At 42.7% G+C, this 16,788-nt stretch overlaps 1 protein-coding gene across 1 annotated transcript; it reads left to right on the top strand.

Moving 5' to 3' along the window:
* The first annotated feature begins 170 nt into the window (after positions 1–170).
* Positions 171–15,331, top strand: LOC136446952 (ATP-dependent RNA helicase DHX8-like). The gene is made up of 21 exons (XM_066445622.1): positions 171–499; positions 1,008–1,093; positions 1,395–1,464; positions 1,870–1,970; positions 2,406–2,488; positions 2,704–2,999; positions 3,479–3,612; positions 3,843–3,953; positions 4,490–4,693; positions 5,140–5,322; positions 5,742–5,889; positions 6,030–6,211; positions 6,750–6,944; positions 8,002–8,187; positions 8,979–9,189; positions 9,878–10,059; positions 11,624–11,764; positions 12,387–12,680; positions 13,567–13,695; positions 14,337–14,533; positions 15,148–15,331. Exons 1-21 carry the CDS (start codon positions 403–405, stop codon positions 15,329–15,331), a joined length of 3,414 nt encoding a protein of 1,137 aa, XP_066301719.1. The 5' UTR covers positions 171–402.
* The last annotated feature ends 1,457 nt before the right edge of the window (positions 15,332–16,788 follow it).

The following is a 16,788-nucleotide window of genomic DNA, read 5'->3' as shown; positions in this document are numbered from 1 at the left end:
ATATAAATATATACTTAAATGTCATAACTTAATAAATATTACTGAAAACTAGTAGCAAATAAGTATCCTTTTAGTTAGCTTATAAAGGTAGATTTTTATAATGGATGGATATGCTTTAAAATATAGCCTTAGAAAAATGTTTACCCTATGATATGAATGGAATACGCCAATCACTGCGATAGACTTTCAAACATGGCGGAGTGAAAGACGAAGACGTCTTTTGGACGAACTTTTTGACATATTTTCCCGAAACTACGGAGTTTTGTGAACTTATACACCCGTTTTCAGGACCCTAAAAAGGTCCCGTGTCTGCCAGACCCGTGTAAACCGTTGGAATCCAACGTTTCGGCCTGAAAATCCGGACTAAATTGTGACGGCCACGAGGAAAACAAAAACCTGAAAATGGCCGACGAGCTTCAGAAGTTGGAGCACCTTTCCCTGGTGTCTAAGATCTGTACGGAGTTGGACAACCATCTGGGCATCAACGACAAGGATCTAGGTGAGCCTGGGAGCTGTTTCATGGAATGGTTTGTCGTCTTTAGGCAGCAGAAAACAGTGAAATCTGACGAACCAAGCGGGGTTCTTTTTGTTGGCGTTTGTGATGTCATGTGCACAGCTTACACAACTTGTGTCTTGCTGGCAGTCTGTACAAGAAAAATGTCTCTCCTGTCAGTAGAATAGAATAAGTGATTTAAACCAAACCATGGGAAATTTTGTGTAAATGTCCTAAGTTTTGTGACGTTTCAGTCGTTAGTGAAAGCTTTCTTGGCATGGTGATGTCACCATATCAAGGCTAAAGTTATAACTTATAGTATGGTAAAACTTGATGCAGAAATTACATGTATGCAAGGACTCTAGAATAAATACTTTGCAAACTAGAAAAAGGTGTACTGTTAGTGGTAGAAATGCATGTTTTGTCCCAATTCCCTCTCAAACATTTCAGGTTTTTATGGATTTTGCTGGATTCATATGAAAATAATGATATTTATGACTTTATCCTTTTGCAGCTGAATTCATCATCGATATAGCAGAAAAGAACAAAAATGAAGACGCCTTCAAGAAAGCGCTATCAGAAAATGGAGGGGAATTTCCTGTAAGTACAAATTTGTAAACTTCTTTTGTTAGTAAGTCACATATACATTGTAATTTTTATGTGTAAAACTTTCAGCATACAATATGTTCATGTAAATCTAAATGCTTGTCTCCAACTTAGGGAGGTTGTGCATTGTGCCATATTGAAACAAAACAATAAAAAACATTTTTTAACTGATTCAGTGTCTAAGGCTTATTAGTTGACAAACATTGTCATAAATGTGTCTGATATATAATCAGACTTCTTGTTCAAATGCTCCTTTACTGTATTAACATACTTGTTGTTTCCTGACTTTCTCCAGGAGTCCTTTGCCTCCAACTTACTCCGTATCATTCAGACCATGAAGCCGAGTGCCAGACCAAAAGGCAATGGTAAGGCATCAGTCTGTTCATAAACCCCATGGCCAAGTACGAACACTGGGAATAAGTTTTCTACACATAAAATATCTGTGCATGCAGCAAGAAGAACTCACAGCAATTTTTGTCGCAGTATACCTTGTCTTTATCTCACACCTATATTGACTGTATTGGGATTCATGCTGCATTTAAGTTCACAGGGATTAAATTTTGAGGTAGGGAGAAAAAGTGTTAGTGGTGGTTTTGAGTTCTGATTGAAACTAGGTGGTTGGCAGGCAGAAAACAGAATGAGCATTTTCGCAATGGTTTTAAGTTTGCGCCAAAGACGCAAAAACCGCAGCATTTAGACCACCTCAAATTAACATTTACAGTACCCGGTATGTGAAGCATTAAGATCTGAAGAAACTTCTTGAATTTCAGACGGCAGTGTGAAGAAAAAGAAGAAGAAGCCGAAGAACAAACTTGATGAGAAGAAGGAGTTATTCCCCTTCCTCGCGATGAAGGATGAGCCACATCCTGAGGTGAGTTGGGTATATTTTTGTATCAATGTTTTATGTGTTTCTCATACAGTAGCATCGTGTTGGCATACCGATTACGGCGTTTGGCCTACAACCCAGAGGCCCTGGGTTCAAATCCCCAGACATGCGACCAATGTTGTTCCCTTGGGAAAGGCACTGGTGGAAGGAGAGGGTTGGGCTCCACCTTCCAATACCCTGCCCTAAACACAGTGGATAACAACCTACTACCCCCACTGCCCTCAAAAACGCTATGAGACTACAAGTGTGTTTCCTCTGTGATGCTATTTTATCATCTACTTCAAGTCCCTTAAAAGGTGCTGCCTGAAAATGATCTCATATATATGAAAAACCTATCAGGTAAATGCTAGCTGTATTGAGATTGAGATTTGGAGTTTATGATATTATGACTTGATCACAGAAACATCTCTTTTCTGACAGAAACTTCTGGATGACGAGGCAGTTGCTGCAAGCGCTATGGATGAACTAGAGGCTCTGCTTGGGAAGGCTAAAGACCCAGAAGAGTAAGTTGTTCTGCAGGCTGAAGTTTTTATGAAGTTGAGAGGCCTTGATTTTTATGGCTAAGACCGTTGAGCCTTCCATAAATTACCACAATTAACCTTACCTTGGGGATTACTAATGCTGCTGATCTCTTTAAATTCACCTTTTTGATTTATTGTGGCAGTCTTCGGGCACCCAGCAGAATTATGATTTTATATGATTCTCTTTTTCTTCTTAGAGTAAAAACTGAAGAACGAAGGGAGAAAGACAAAGACAGGAGACGGCGACACAGCAGAAGTCGGAGCAGAAGCAGGGACAGGAAAAAGGACCGCAGACGCCACAGATCCCGCTCTCACAGCCGCGAACGGGACCGGAGAAGGAAACATTCCAGATCGCGCAGCAGGAGCAGAGACAGGGACCAACACGACAGAAGGAGGGATAGGGATCGGGACGAGAAGCCAAGAGAGAAGGAGAGGCACCGGGAGAGAGAGAGGGATAGAGACAGGGACAAGGGGACCAGTGACAAGTTTGTCAGTAAGTTCACTTTTTATGTTTTATGTCTTACTAGATTTGTGTGACTCATTGATCTTCTCCCAACTTGAATATGTGAAAGAAATACATGAATAAGAGTAGTAATGATTTCATGAGTGTGGATGTGAAATTGATAGTTGTTATTTAATCATTGTCATATTTAATCATTGTCATAAGTAATATGTGGAAATATTTAGGTGTCTGTAGTTACATGTGAATTTTAAGATATTGACAGATGTTAATATTTTAAGATGTTACATTTCCTACTTGATTTATAGAGTAGTAGATTGTAGCTGTAAGCATATAGTTCTAGAACAAGTTGTATAGTTGATGACCATGAATTTGGTATGAACTAATGAAAGAGGAACCAAATGTTCCCCTTCATTATCTCCTTACTATACTACTATATTCTAGTCTATACTACTTTGGCACACCGTAATCTTACATAGTTACAGGTAATAAACTTGTTTGTCCCTCCCCAGCCCACGCACCCCCTGCGGAGCCTGTAGTGGGACACATCTACAGCGGGAAGATCACCAACATCATGCAGTTCGGCTGCTTCGTGCAGCTGGAGGGATTGCGCAAGAGATGGGAAGGATTGGTCCACGTATCAGAGGTAGGGCCCATCTTTAGAATAATATCTCTTTTATAATTATATCTGGTTTAACTAATCCTATCTTCCATTTGGGAATGTTAGGGTGACTAAAGTTGTATTACAACTACACTGTAGAATAATGTATAACTACTTTTACTGAACTTTACTGTAATTTCAAGTGTAATGAAAGTAAAAATACTGTACTTTTGATATGCAACCTAAGATTTAATGTTAAACATTTTTTCTGATAGCTCCGGAGGGAAGGCAGGGTGTCCAATGTTGGAGACGTTGTGGTCAAGGGTCAGAGGGTGAAGGTCAAAGTGTTGTCCTTCACTGGGACAAAAACCAGCCTGTCCATGAAGGTATGTGGGAACAAAAAAACTTTTGTTTGAAGATTGCACTCACCAATTTGATGAGATTGAACAGTAGCAGTACAAAATGTACATACAACTTTGGTGCTACTTTTGTGGTGATATTCAAAGGTATAACGAGGATCTACAACATCCACAATAGTCCCCAAATGACATCAATTTGTTGTCACAAGCATTAGAATCATACAACATATGTGACCGGCCCCTTGCTCAGTTTCTCACTATCTGGTTTTCTGTTGTTCTCTGTCTTGAGGGTAGGCTTGCACATCAGATGTAGATGTCTTTATATAGCTGGTACAGCCACCCTTCTGCATAACACACCAGTTTCACAGGCACGCAGCGCGGCAGTAGCTGGTTGTATTACACCTCAGACACCTAACCTTTGCACATCTAGCTGCAAACACTGTTAATGCTCTCTAGTGAAGATGCCCAGTAGGGTCTTGTACCCAGTAGTACTTGGTGATAACAAATTCCACTCTACGATAGTGCTAAAGGTTAATCACATTTATTGCCTCTGTTTCCCCCAGGATGTAGACCAGGACTCAGGAGAGGACATGAACCCGAGCCGGGTCCGCGGCGGGGCGGGAGGGGAGGTGACGGACGATGTCGGCGCCCGGAACCCCGACCGCCCATCCAACCTGCCGCTCATCTCCGTACCGGAGGAGGAGAACCAGGGTCCCGTCAAGAAGGTCCAGCGGATCTCATCACCAGAGAAATGGGAGCTCAAACAGGTATTTATTACCTCCGATATTGTTTCTGTCTGAAAATGCTGCTAGGGGGCTTCAAATTGTCAAATTTCTTCGGGACCTCAATAACTACTGACAGTCCCAAATTCATTCAAATCCATCAAAAGGATATTGGTGCGAACACACAAATACAGATAGAAACAATTCTCCCAAGGGAGGTGTTTATTTAACTTTTAGCTGGCTACTGGTACCACACAGCATCTAAATTCATGTGCTGACTTGGGATCTTAGGTTGCTAAAGGTTAAAACAATATGAAAAGTGATATTGATAAGCCTTAAGGGGTGAAGACAGTTCAAGCTCAAATTCTACCATCCCAGACTGCCTTGTTTGCTTTAGATCTTACCATCATTTTCCTTCAGTGTTTGGTGGCTTAAAATTTTTTGGACCTACAGCACACATAGTATTCATATATATTCCATGTTGTTTTTAGATGGCAGCAGCGAATGTGCTGAACCCCTGTGACCTTCCAGACTTCGATGAGGACACTGGCGTTCTGCCTAAAGACGATGACTCTGATGAAGACATCGAGATAGAGATGAAGGAGGAAGAACCGGCCTTCCTGCAGGGTCGCACCAAACAGAGCATGGACCTCAGTCCAGTCAGGATTGTTAAGGTGGGTTAGGGTCACAGATCTATGGGTCTATGGTTTCCCTGGGTCTCAGAATCTGTGTTTATCAGAGTGATACCGAGTTTAGAAAATTTTTTTTTTCATAGGTTTTTATACATTGACAGTACAACCACAAACTGTACTCAACGTTTATGAAGTATAGTCATGAAAAAGCACATGTTTGATATCGCTGACAACTTCTGAATTGAAGGGACACTTGGAAAATTAGGAAGCTGAGGTACTTGCTTTTTTGTGTAAAATATCTATAGAGAACATTATGGCAGAAATTTCATGACATATGATGACATAAGGGAAAGCTTTCAATAACATGCAAGTTTGCCATACATCCATGAACAGCATTGAGTAGTGTTACAGCACTGAAATGTGATTTTCCCAACTGAAACCATTGTTATTTATTTCCCCAGAACCCTGATGGGTCGCTGGCCCAGGCAGCCATGATGCAGAGCGCGTTGTCGAAGGAACGTCGCGAAGTGAAGGCGCAACAACGACAGGCGGAGGAGGACTCCATCCCGGCAGACCTCAACAAACACTGGGTCGACCCCATGCCTGATGGTACTCATTTATTTTCTCATTAGAATAAATTCATTCATTGATCATTCATTCTATTGTAGCCTTGATATATTCTAGAAGAAAGTATGGTGACACCGGAAGCAACAATCTCTGATTGCTTCTTGTACATCTTCCAACCACAGTTGAAGGCCGCCAGCTGGCCAGCGCCCTGCGAGGTCTTGGTGCGTTTCCTCAGGACATGCCTGACTGGAAGCGGGCAGCCTTCGGGGGGAACAAGGCTTCTTACGGCAAGAAGACTCAGATGTCCATCATCGAGCAGAGACAGAGCCTGCCCATCTACAGACTTAAGGACGAACTTGTGGATGTAAGTAGATACAGTTTTTATGTCTGTCCTATCTTGAATAGCTAAGTACTCATTCTAAAAAATATACAATCATACATGTATACTTGTGTGTATACACTGTAGAACATTTTACATCAATGTTAAGAAATAAAAAGTCAGAAATAACAACCACTCCTGTTTTATTGTTTTATATGAGTCCAAACATGCCCTGTGAAAATTGAGAATTTGTCTCGTAATAAGAAGGACTTGTACATGTAGTATTCTGGTCTGTTTGGCAGTTGGTTTGCTGATTTCAGTGCTTTTTTATATCCTTTCAAAGGAAAAATCTTGCCAAAGGAAAGATAAAAAGAGAAGGCAAGGATTACTTTATTTTCATGTTGAAATATTCCAAAATGGCTTTTTTTTTAAATGTGAAACCAAGATATTAAAATCATGTTTCCATAACCATTTTCTTCAGGTCCCTTGTGCAGTCACTACAGACAGGTTGAACGGTACACCAATATAGCATCATTTTCATATCAGAAAAAAGGATGTTAAAACCATGTTTCCGTTTATCCAGGCCGTTACGCAGAACCAGATCCTGATTGTGATTGGTGAGACGGGCAGCGGGAAGACAACGCAGATCACGCAGTACCTGGCGGAGGCCGGGTTCACGGTCAGGGGCAAGCTGGGATGTACGCAGCCCCGTCGTGTGGCCGCCATGTCCGTCGCCAAGAGAGTCTCAGAGGAGTTCGGCTGTCGTCTGGGGCAAGAGGTGAGAGAGCAATATTGTAAATCGTGAAATATTCACAATGGTTTTATGCTCACGTTTTTTACCATGAGTTCTCAACACAAGCATGCCCTGTCTTCCTTTATGATACCATGGAGGTTTTTGAAGGTAACAGTAGTGCACACAGTCTATACCTGAATATCTAAATGTCTTAGTTTGTATGATTTGTATGAACTTTGATTTGCAGTCTAAACAGGTCGGCTACCCCATCCGTTTTAACGATGTGACATGCCCAGAAACAAAGATTAAGCACATGACAGATGGCATGTTGCTGAGGGAATGTTGATTTCTTTTCATGCCAATCATTATTATGTCTTAGCCATAACCCATTTTTGATGTCTTCTCGTGTGTAGGTTGGCTACACCATCCGTTATGAAGACGTGACGAGCCCAGAGACTAAGATTAAGTACATGACAGACGACATGCTGCTGAGAGAGTGTCTGATCAACGGAGATCTGTCAGTTGTTTTCTTAACATCCCACTCCTTATATCTTAGCCATAACACATTTTTAATGTCTCCTTGTGCTAGGTTGGCTACACCATCCGATTTGAGGACGTGACGAGCCCAGAGACAAAGATTAAGTACATGACAGACGACATGCTGCTGAGAGAGTGTCTAATCAATGGAGATCTGTCAGTTGTTTTCTTTTCATCCCACTTCTTATGTCTTAGCCATAACCTCTTATGTCATGTTCTAGGTTGGCTACACGATCCGTTTTGAAGATGTGACGAGCCCAGAGACGAAGATTAAGTACATGACAGATGGCATGCTTCTCAGAGATTGTCTGATCGACAGAGATCTGTCAGTTGTTTTCTTTTCATCCCACTCCTTATATCTTAGCCATGACACATCTTTAATGTCTCCTTGTCTAGGTTGGTTACACCATCCGTTTTGAAGACGTTACCAGCCCAGAGACGAAGATTAAGTACATGACAGACGGCATGCTGCTGAGGGAGTTTCTAATCGACTGGCATCTGCCAGTTGTTTTCTTTTCATGCCACTCCTTATATCTTAGCCATAACCTCTTATTTCTTGTTCTAGGTTGGCTACACGATCCGTTTTGAAGACGTGACGAGCCCAGAGACGAAGATTAAGTACATGACAGACGGCATGTTGCTGAGGGAGTGTCTGATAGACGGGGACCTGACCCAGTACTCTGTCATCATGTTGGACGAGGCTCACGAGAGAACCATCAGCACAGATGTGCTGTTTGGACTCATGAAAAAGGTAGGTAGTATCCAGTATTTGATTATACTGCCGCAGGGTTCCCTGACACGGGTGGGCAGCAGTTGGCAAGTCTTCACACCACGCTTCCAATCAACTCTATCCAGCGGGTCCACGCTGGTGAGGCCGCACACCTAGGACTTACATTGTTGAGCTAGGATGTACCAAAATGAAAATAGAAATCCTTAAAATTTCCTGAGTAGCTTCATCAGATTTTGTAAGTCATTAAGTTCTTTTAGCACAACCACAGACATTTCCCTCACTGGTGTATTCACCACTTTCAGTATTTAATGAACTCTGGTGAAAGCAACTGAAAGCAGTCCAGACATGGGGAATAATGCAAAGACTTGTAAAACCCCACAATTTGAGACAAATTTTTTGCAAGATCTCAGGGGCAGAGGCAATAGATAAATAAACGAAACAAGCCCCTGACTTCAAACTAAGTTATGAAATTGCCATACATATGCTACAAACAGTATAACTTGCAGATGAAAGATACGTATTTTCCTTTCCCTAGGCTGTACACAAGCAGCCAGACTTGAAGCTGGTTGTGACCTTAGCCACCCTGGATGCAGTGAAATTCTCACAGAACTTTTTCATGGCACCAATCCTTACCAGAATTAAAAACACATTCCTCCTTTATTTTACTTTCCCTAGGCTGTGCACAAGCGGCCAGACTTGAAGCTGATCATGACCTCAGCCACCCTGGATGCGGTGCAGTTTTCACAGGACTTTTTTGACACTCCAATCTTTACCAGAAATAAACAAATACCACTTTACTTTCCTTCACTTAGGCTGTGCACAAGCGGCCAGACTTGAAGCTGATTGTGACGTCAGCAACCCTGGATGCGGTGAAGTTCTCCCAGTACTTCTTCGAGGCGCCGATCTTCACGATCCCCGGGCGCGCCTTCCCGGTGGAGATCTTATACACCAAGGAGGCGGAGACGGACTACCTGGACGCCTCCCTCATCACCGTCATGCAGATCCACCTCACAGAACCCCCAGGTAAGGCCAAATAAGTTTAATTTGTTGGTTATTAGATCCGAAAAACAATGTTGAACTGGATTGCACACAGGAAGATGAACATGAGCCTTTGTTCACACTGTTTGAAATATGCCAAAGCCTTTATTCAGTCCTCAGATGCATACGGTTAGCTCAGTGACAGTAGATCATGCTAGCCAAAAGCGACTGTTCTGTCCATCTGTAGCACCCTTATTGAGTCACTAGTGGTTTCCAACTGGCTGTCCATTAAGGCACCGGTGTTTCCATTACTGCAGCACTAATCACGAACTCAAAACCACTGCGAACACTCCTTTTTGTCCTTACTACGAAATCAAATCACTGCTAACTTTTAAGTGTAACGTAAGTAATCTTCAGTACTATGACTGCACCATTTCTGCACATTACCATTTCTGCACCAATTAGAGTTCAGTATTACAGACAGTACGATCTCTCAACCAATGAGAGAACAGTATAACGGACTGTACCATTCCCCTGCAGGTGACATCCTGGTGTTCCTGACAGGCCAGGAGGAGATTGACATGACTAATGGCACATTCCATGTCTAAACCAATGAGAATACAGTATTATTGACAGGACTATGTCTTCACCAATGAGAGTACAGTATTACATACTCCACCATTTCTCCACCAATGAGAGTACAGTATAACAGACTGTACCATTCCCCCTGTAGGTGACATCCTGGTGTTCCTGACAGGCCAGGAGGAGATTGACACCGCGTGTGAGATCCTGTTCGAGCGGATGAAGACCCTCGGGCCGGAGGTTCCAGAGCTGATCATCCTGCCGGTGTACTCCGCCCTCCCCAGCGAGATGCAGACCAGGATCTTTGACCCCGCCCCTCCCGGTAGTAGAAAGGTAGGGCAGGCTGTTTATAGAACGTTTTGTTTGTTTATCTGTTTGTGTTGCATACCTGGAAAGCGCCTCATGATGTTAGACACCAGGTTTTTACTGAACAGTACAAGCTTGGCAGATTTATTTGATTCGCTCACACTAGGATTTACCCCTACTCTTTTCGATAAGTGTGGTGGGATCTATTACAAATGTACATGCTCGAGGTGTGGCTCTCCTCCATTTAATATCGTATCCGAAGGACGTCCCTAACCAAAGCTATGTTCTAAAGTATAGGTTTGAAACTGTAGTAACTGATTCATTTCTTTTCAAAGTGAGTTTGAAACCTTTATAATTTTTGATTTTCCTATTTCCAATGTTGATAAACTTCATGTGCGTATTTTTCACTCTTTACATTTTTCTTCATTTTATATATCTTGACCAGGTTTGATGCTTACCGCCGTCAGATCTTCTGACTGTATTGCCTTTTGTGAGCTGCACTTGCACTGAAGTGGTAGCCAGCCTGGTGCAGTTGATAAAGAGGCTGAAACTATGATTTTATAGTTTACCTTATAATTAATTGTTTTTCCTTTTTAAAAATTTTCCATACATGACTTTGAACTCATTTTTATTTCTTCATGTTCTAAGCTCTTCATTTTCACATCATTTACAAGTTGAAAGTCAAGTAGATACATGTATTATCCTTTAAGCTCTGTTCACCACTGTCCGTCTTGTCCAAAATTAGTTGCTTTTTCTTTTTTAATTGATGTATGTTTTCTATCTCTTACCCTATAGAGAGAAGAAATCTCTATTTCTATGGAAATCTCTATTTCTTAAGATGGTTTGTTTGTTTGTTTGTTTGTTTGTTTGAACCTTTGTTTATTCATGATAAGCTCAAATCGGCACGCAGGCCGCTTTTCATTGAGGTCATGAGGGAAGAGGTAAGGGTCAGATACAATATAACAGAGATACACAGTCATTTGAGTCCTAATAACTCTATCAACATATATCATTACATATTTATGGTACAACAATATACAATTTCTACAACATACAACATAAAGTAGGGCGAAAGCTGGTTCATGGTCCGTGTCCGTTCGTTTAGTTCATTTCCGTTACTTCAAGAGTCTCTTGAAGGAAGTCAGATTCGTAGCCGTACGTGTGTCTGGCGGTAGGCTGTTCCAGACATTTGGTCCACGGTAGGCTACCGATCTTCTGAAGATCTCTCGCTTGGGTTTGGGGACAACCAGCTGACTGCTTGTGCTTTGTCTGGTTGTACGAGTACTCTGGTCTCTACAGTACACAAACATCTGGCGCATGTAGGGTGGCAGTTTGTTGTTTAGGGCTTTGTAGGTTTGTACGGCATTGTAGTATTGGAGTGTTTCTTTAATGTCTTTCCAGCTCAGCCGAGAGAGCACTTCGGTTGATGGTGTTCTGTGTGGGGCCTTTAGTATCAGTTTTCCAGCCCGATTCTGCATACTTTGAATTTTCTGTAGATCCTGTTACAGAGCTAATCTCCACAATACCATATTTTTTTGTTGTCAAAAACTTGAAACTGTAAATGTTTATTGAATCTTATTGTATTTTGTAGGTTGTAATTGCCACCAACATTGCCGAGACCTCGCTGACCATCGATGGTATTTACTTTGTGGTGGACCCCGGGTTTGTGAAGCAGAAGGTCTACAACTCCAAAACTGGCATGGACGCTCTGGTGGTGACACCCATCTCACAGGTAGGGGCTGAGAGATCCTACACAAAAGTACTTATCATAGTTGTTCGTGTTCTACACATGGTAATGTGAAGTCAAACCTGTCTATAGTGACCACCTAAAGGACTGGTCACAGTAGACAGGTGGCCACTATAGACAGGATTCTTGATTGTACATTATTCCATTGTTATAAGGAATTCAGCTCACTGAATGAGTAGATCCTGTGTGTTAGAAAATGATAAGCTCAAAGGAGCAAATTGGTATCTTTGTTATATTTTATCTGATCCTTTAAGTTACCTCTTCCCACATGACCTCAGTGAAGAAAAGCCTGCAGGCTGATTTGAGGCTCTTATGAATAAACAATGGTTCAAACAAACAAGCATCTGCAAAACTTAGTCGTTAGTTAGAATACCTAGTTTTAATGTTATGTAACCAATGCTTTCGAATTTATCAGGAAGTTTCTGTTTTAAGTGTGTCTGTGTGTCATAACTTGAGAAGTCGTGGATTGATCTTTATGATATTTGGCATGTTAGTAGGGGCTGCCAAAAGGAAGGAGCAAGTAGATTTCAGGCCCCCCAGGGACATTCTACGGTACTGCAGCAGAACTTCCTGTTCTGGTATCTCACTCTTTTTGTTGTTGTTCTAGGCTCAAGCCAAGCAGCGTTCTGGTCGTGCCGGGCGGACCGGACCAGGCAAGTGTTACCGCCTCTACACCGAGCGGGCGTACCGAGACGAGATGCTTCCCACGGCTGTTCCGGAGATCCAGCGCACGAACCTCGCCAGTACGGTCCTGAACCTCAAGGCCATGGGCATCAACGACCTCCTGTCGTTCGACTTCATGGACTCGCCACCCATGGAAACCATGGTAACGGCCATGGAACAGCTGCACTACCTCAGCGCCTTGGACGATGAAGGGCTGCTCACAAGACTGGGCAGAAGGGTAGGTTGTAGTGTTAGCAAATAGTAGGGGACAACATCAAGACTAGTCAACCGTACTCTCTCTCTCACTCTCATGACCCATGACCTCAGTGGTCGTAGGGGCGTCATGACAGCCAGCCGCAGTGATCCATGCCGATCCTGTTCTGTCCTCGGCCTCTCTGATCAGCTGTGCAGTGCTCAGGCCAGTCCATGTCTTAATGTTGTCCAACCAGGTCTTCTTTGGCCTTCCTCCTTCTTCTTTGGCCTTCCTCCTTCCTTCCTCAACCGTACACGCACATTTAAATGTTCACATTTTGTAACTTCCGTTACCGTTTGAAGATATCCCACATGTAAGGTGCCAAACTGTCGTTATTAAAAGCCAGAAAAGGTGCTGAATTTAAAGCCCTAGTTCAGGTTATATCATACTGTATTATGTTCATGTTTCCTGATATTTAAAAAGAACGGAAACATATTACAAATAAGGTTCTTTCACCGCAATCTATCTGAGGTTACAACCACAAGCTAACCTCATATCAGGCCAGTTTTAGGATGAAACTTACCAGAACATTTGTTGTCTACACGCTTTGGCTATTGGCAAAATTATAATTTTTTTGGGAAACTTTGGTTCCTATAGATGGAAGTGTCTTTTTACTGAGTGCAGTATGCTCAAATTTTTTTTAACCACAAGCTATTGGTTGATTAATGGTAAATTGAAGCTTGTAGCCCAAAGAGAGAGACCTATAAGGCTTAACATCCCGATCTTAGGACTGACACCCAGAATGCTACCATAGCTGAGATTCAAACTCCTAGTAACCTTTTGGTCCAAAGGTAGGGTGCTTACCACTGGACTATGCATGCTACTTGCTACTAGGACAAAACTTAACTAAACTTGTGTTCTTTCTTCCCAGATGGCAGAGTTTCCCCTGGAACCCAACCTGTCTAAGATGCTGATCATGTCGGTCCATCTCGGCTGCAGTGATGAAGTCTTGACCATTGTGTCGATGCTGTCTGTACAGTCAGTCTTCTACAGACCCAAGGTGAGTAGTCCTTGGATACGAATATTTGTGTATCATAAAGCATTTAATGATTCTTGGTTTTAAGCTGATAGCTAAGGTTCCTTCAATCACTTGCTTTTCAATATGCATATGACAGGAAAATCGCGGATGGCAAGATTGTCAGTACATATAACGTATTCCTAATTTTACAGTTGATGTCAGACTTTACACCTTGGCATACTTTTTCATATTTTGATTGGTCACAATGTACATTCAAGCATCATAAAGTGGTCTTCTGATTATGTCTTCTTCTAAGTCTGACATACTTCTTTAGTGTTTGTAAGGCTAAGCTGTCAGAGTTCTTTCAAATCAAGACTTATGGTTTAATACTCACAGGGACAGAACACATAGACATAGAGTTTGCCCAGCATTAACATATGTGGTTACAACAGTTAATAGTAACTGTTGTCAATCAATCAAGAGGTTGCCCTGGCAGCCTATGTGTCCTACTGTATGCCATGCCTTGTATGGATCCCCTCTATCCCTCCCAGCCATACCTTGTATGGATACCCATACCTTATATGGATACCTCATGCCTTATATGGACCCCCCTCCCTTATATGGATATCCATACCTTATATGGATACCCATACCTTATATGGATCCCATGACCCTCCCTCCAGGACAAACAAGCGCTTGCGGACCAGAAGAAGGCCAAGTTCCACCAGGCGGAGGGTGACCACCTGACGCTGCTCGCCGTCTACAACTCCTGGAAGAACAACAAGTTCTCCAACGCCTGGTGCTACGAGAACTTTGTGCAAGCGCGGTCCCTACGCCGGGCACAAGACATCCGCAAACAGATGCTGGGCATCATGGACAGGTGGGGGGATTTTATATAGTGGTTAGCTTTGTTATGGTTTCCCAGTTTTCCTTAGGAGAATAGCTCGGTCAAATTTTTTCTTCCTTTTTACTTAATGGACCAAGTGTGTGTGTGGTGTGTGTGTGCGTTCGTGCGTGCATGTGTGTGGTGTGTGTGAGTGTGCATGTGTAGTACCAGTATGTGTGTGTGTGCATGCATGTGTGTGTGGTGTGTGTGTGCGTGTGTGTGTGTGTGGTGTGTGTGTGTGTGTTTGTGTGTGCGTGTATGTTTGTGTGTGCGTGTATGTTTGTGTGTGTCTGTATGTGTTTGTGTTTGTGTGTGTGTGTGTGTGAAAGTTTGTGTTTGTGTGTGTGTGTGTGTGTGCGTGTGTGTGTGACTCTGATATAGCATCATCCTATATATGTTTCCCCAGACACAAGCTTGATGTGGTGTCCTGTGGTAAGGGCACAGTGAAGGTTCAGAAGGCCAGCTGTAGTGACTTTTCACAGACTGTTTTGAGCTTGACCAAGAGTGTGTACGTGTGTGTGTGTGTGTGTTTGTATGTGAGTGTGTATGTGTGTGTGTGTATGTGTGGGTGACACTGATATAACATTATCCTTTTATGTACTCCCCAGACACAAGCTAGACGTGGTGTCCTGTGGTAAGGGCACAGTGAAGGTCCAGAAGGCCATCTGCAGCGGGTTCTTCCGTAACGCGGCGAAGAAGGACCCTCAGGAGGGGTACCGCACGCTGGTGGATCAGCAGGTCGTGTACATCCACCCCTCCAGCGCGCTGTTCAACAGGCAGCCTGACTGGTAAGTCTTACAGGGTTGATAGTGTTTAGAAAAGGTAGATAAATGTCCCATAGCCTTTTTAAGGCCTTAGGGGCAGTGGGTTGTTTAGAAAAGGTACATAAATGTCCCATAGCCTTTTTAAGGCCGTTGGGGCAGTGGGTTGTTTAGAAAAGGTAGATGAATGTCCCATAGCCTTTTTAAGGCCGTTGGGGCAGTGGGTTGTTTAGAAAAGGTAGATAAATGTCCCATAGCCTTTTTAAGGCCGTTGGGGCAGTGGGTTGTTTAGAAAAGGTAGATAAATGTCCCATAGCCTTTTTTAAGGCCGTAGGGGCAGTGGGTTGTTATTCACTATGTCTAGGGCACGTTATTGGAAGGCGGAGCCAGTCCTTCCACCGCCTTTTACCCATTCTTGCACCTAGGTTGAGTGAGGAAAGAAAATGCTTTTCCAAAGGACACAACGTCTTGCCAGGAATGTCAGGAGTCGACGCCATGATCTCTTGATCTTGTGTCTGCTAGCCTAGCCACTTGACGCCACCATTTAATAGTGTATTTTGTTTTCCTTTTTGTTGATCTTTTGTTTTGTTGGGAGGACAAATTGCAATAGCAAAGTAAGATTCTAACACCCAGCTCTTCCCATCTCCCCAGGGTTTTAAACCATGAGTTGGTGCTGACTTGTCTAGCTGTTATCTTAGTTGATGGCAAGGTAATATTGTACTAACCAGCTTTGCCCCCCACCCCCCCAGGGTTGTGTACCACGAGTTGGTTCTGACGACGAAGGAGTACATGCGTGAGGTCACCACCATCGACCCCCGCTGGCTGGTGGAGTTTGCTGCCGCCTTCTTCAAGTTCTCCGACCCGACCAAGCTCAGTAAGCAGAAGAAACAACAACGCCTCGAGCCGCTCTACAACAAATACGAGGAACCCAACGCCTGGAGAATATCAAGGGCCTTCCGGAGAAGATAGACTTGTCAAACTATTACTTTTGGAAAAGTGCTTCTGCGCGTGAAAGCACCCCAAAATCAACTATCACTTTTTGTGAAGATCTTGTAACTTTGCGTTAAAAAAAGAGCTTGCTGTCATATTGAACTACATTTGTATTACCTTTTTGTTTTACAAAATGTACTTTTTACTTTTCCTTGCTTTTTGTGGAAGAGAGTAGAATTCAAGACTGTTCGAAATCTGCATCTTTTGAATATGTGTTTTATTCCTGTACGGGATCCTCTTTGATTTGTAGAAACTGGACACCATACATATACATGTAGTTATATTTTCAAGGGCAGCATGAATGTAAGGTGCCGTCGCCTTGTACTGAATACTGTGTTTTAAACTGCTGTATCCTCGCCATTGTTTGCCGTACTCTTAAGAAGAATTTAGTTTTCAATAGCTTTCAAAAAACATTTGTAATTAATTCAAATTGGCATTTTAAGACTAGCTTTTGTCATAAGATAATTGTATAAGAACACAAGGATTGCTATGTACATT

This window comes from Branchiostoma lanceolatum, chromosome 13 (genome assembly GCF_035083965.1).
Source record: "Branchiostoma lanceolatum isolate klBraLanc5 chromosome 13, klBraLanc5.hap2, whole genome shotgun sequence".
Lineage (NCBI taxonomy): Eukaryota > Metazoa > Chordata > Leptocardii > Amphioxiformes > Branchiostomatidae > Branchiostoma > Branchiostoma lanceolatum.
Note: the sequence above shows the minus strand (reverse complement) of the source record. Positions and strands in the feature narration are given on the sequence as shown.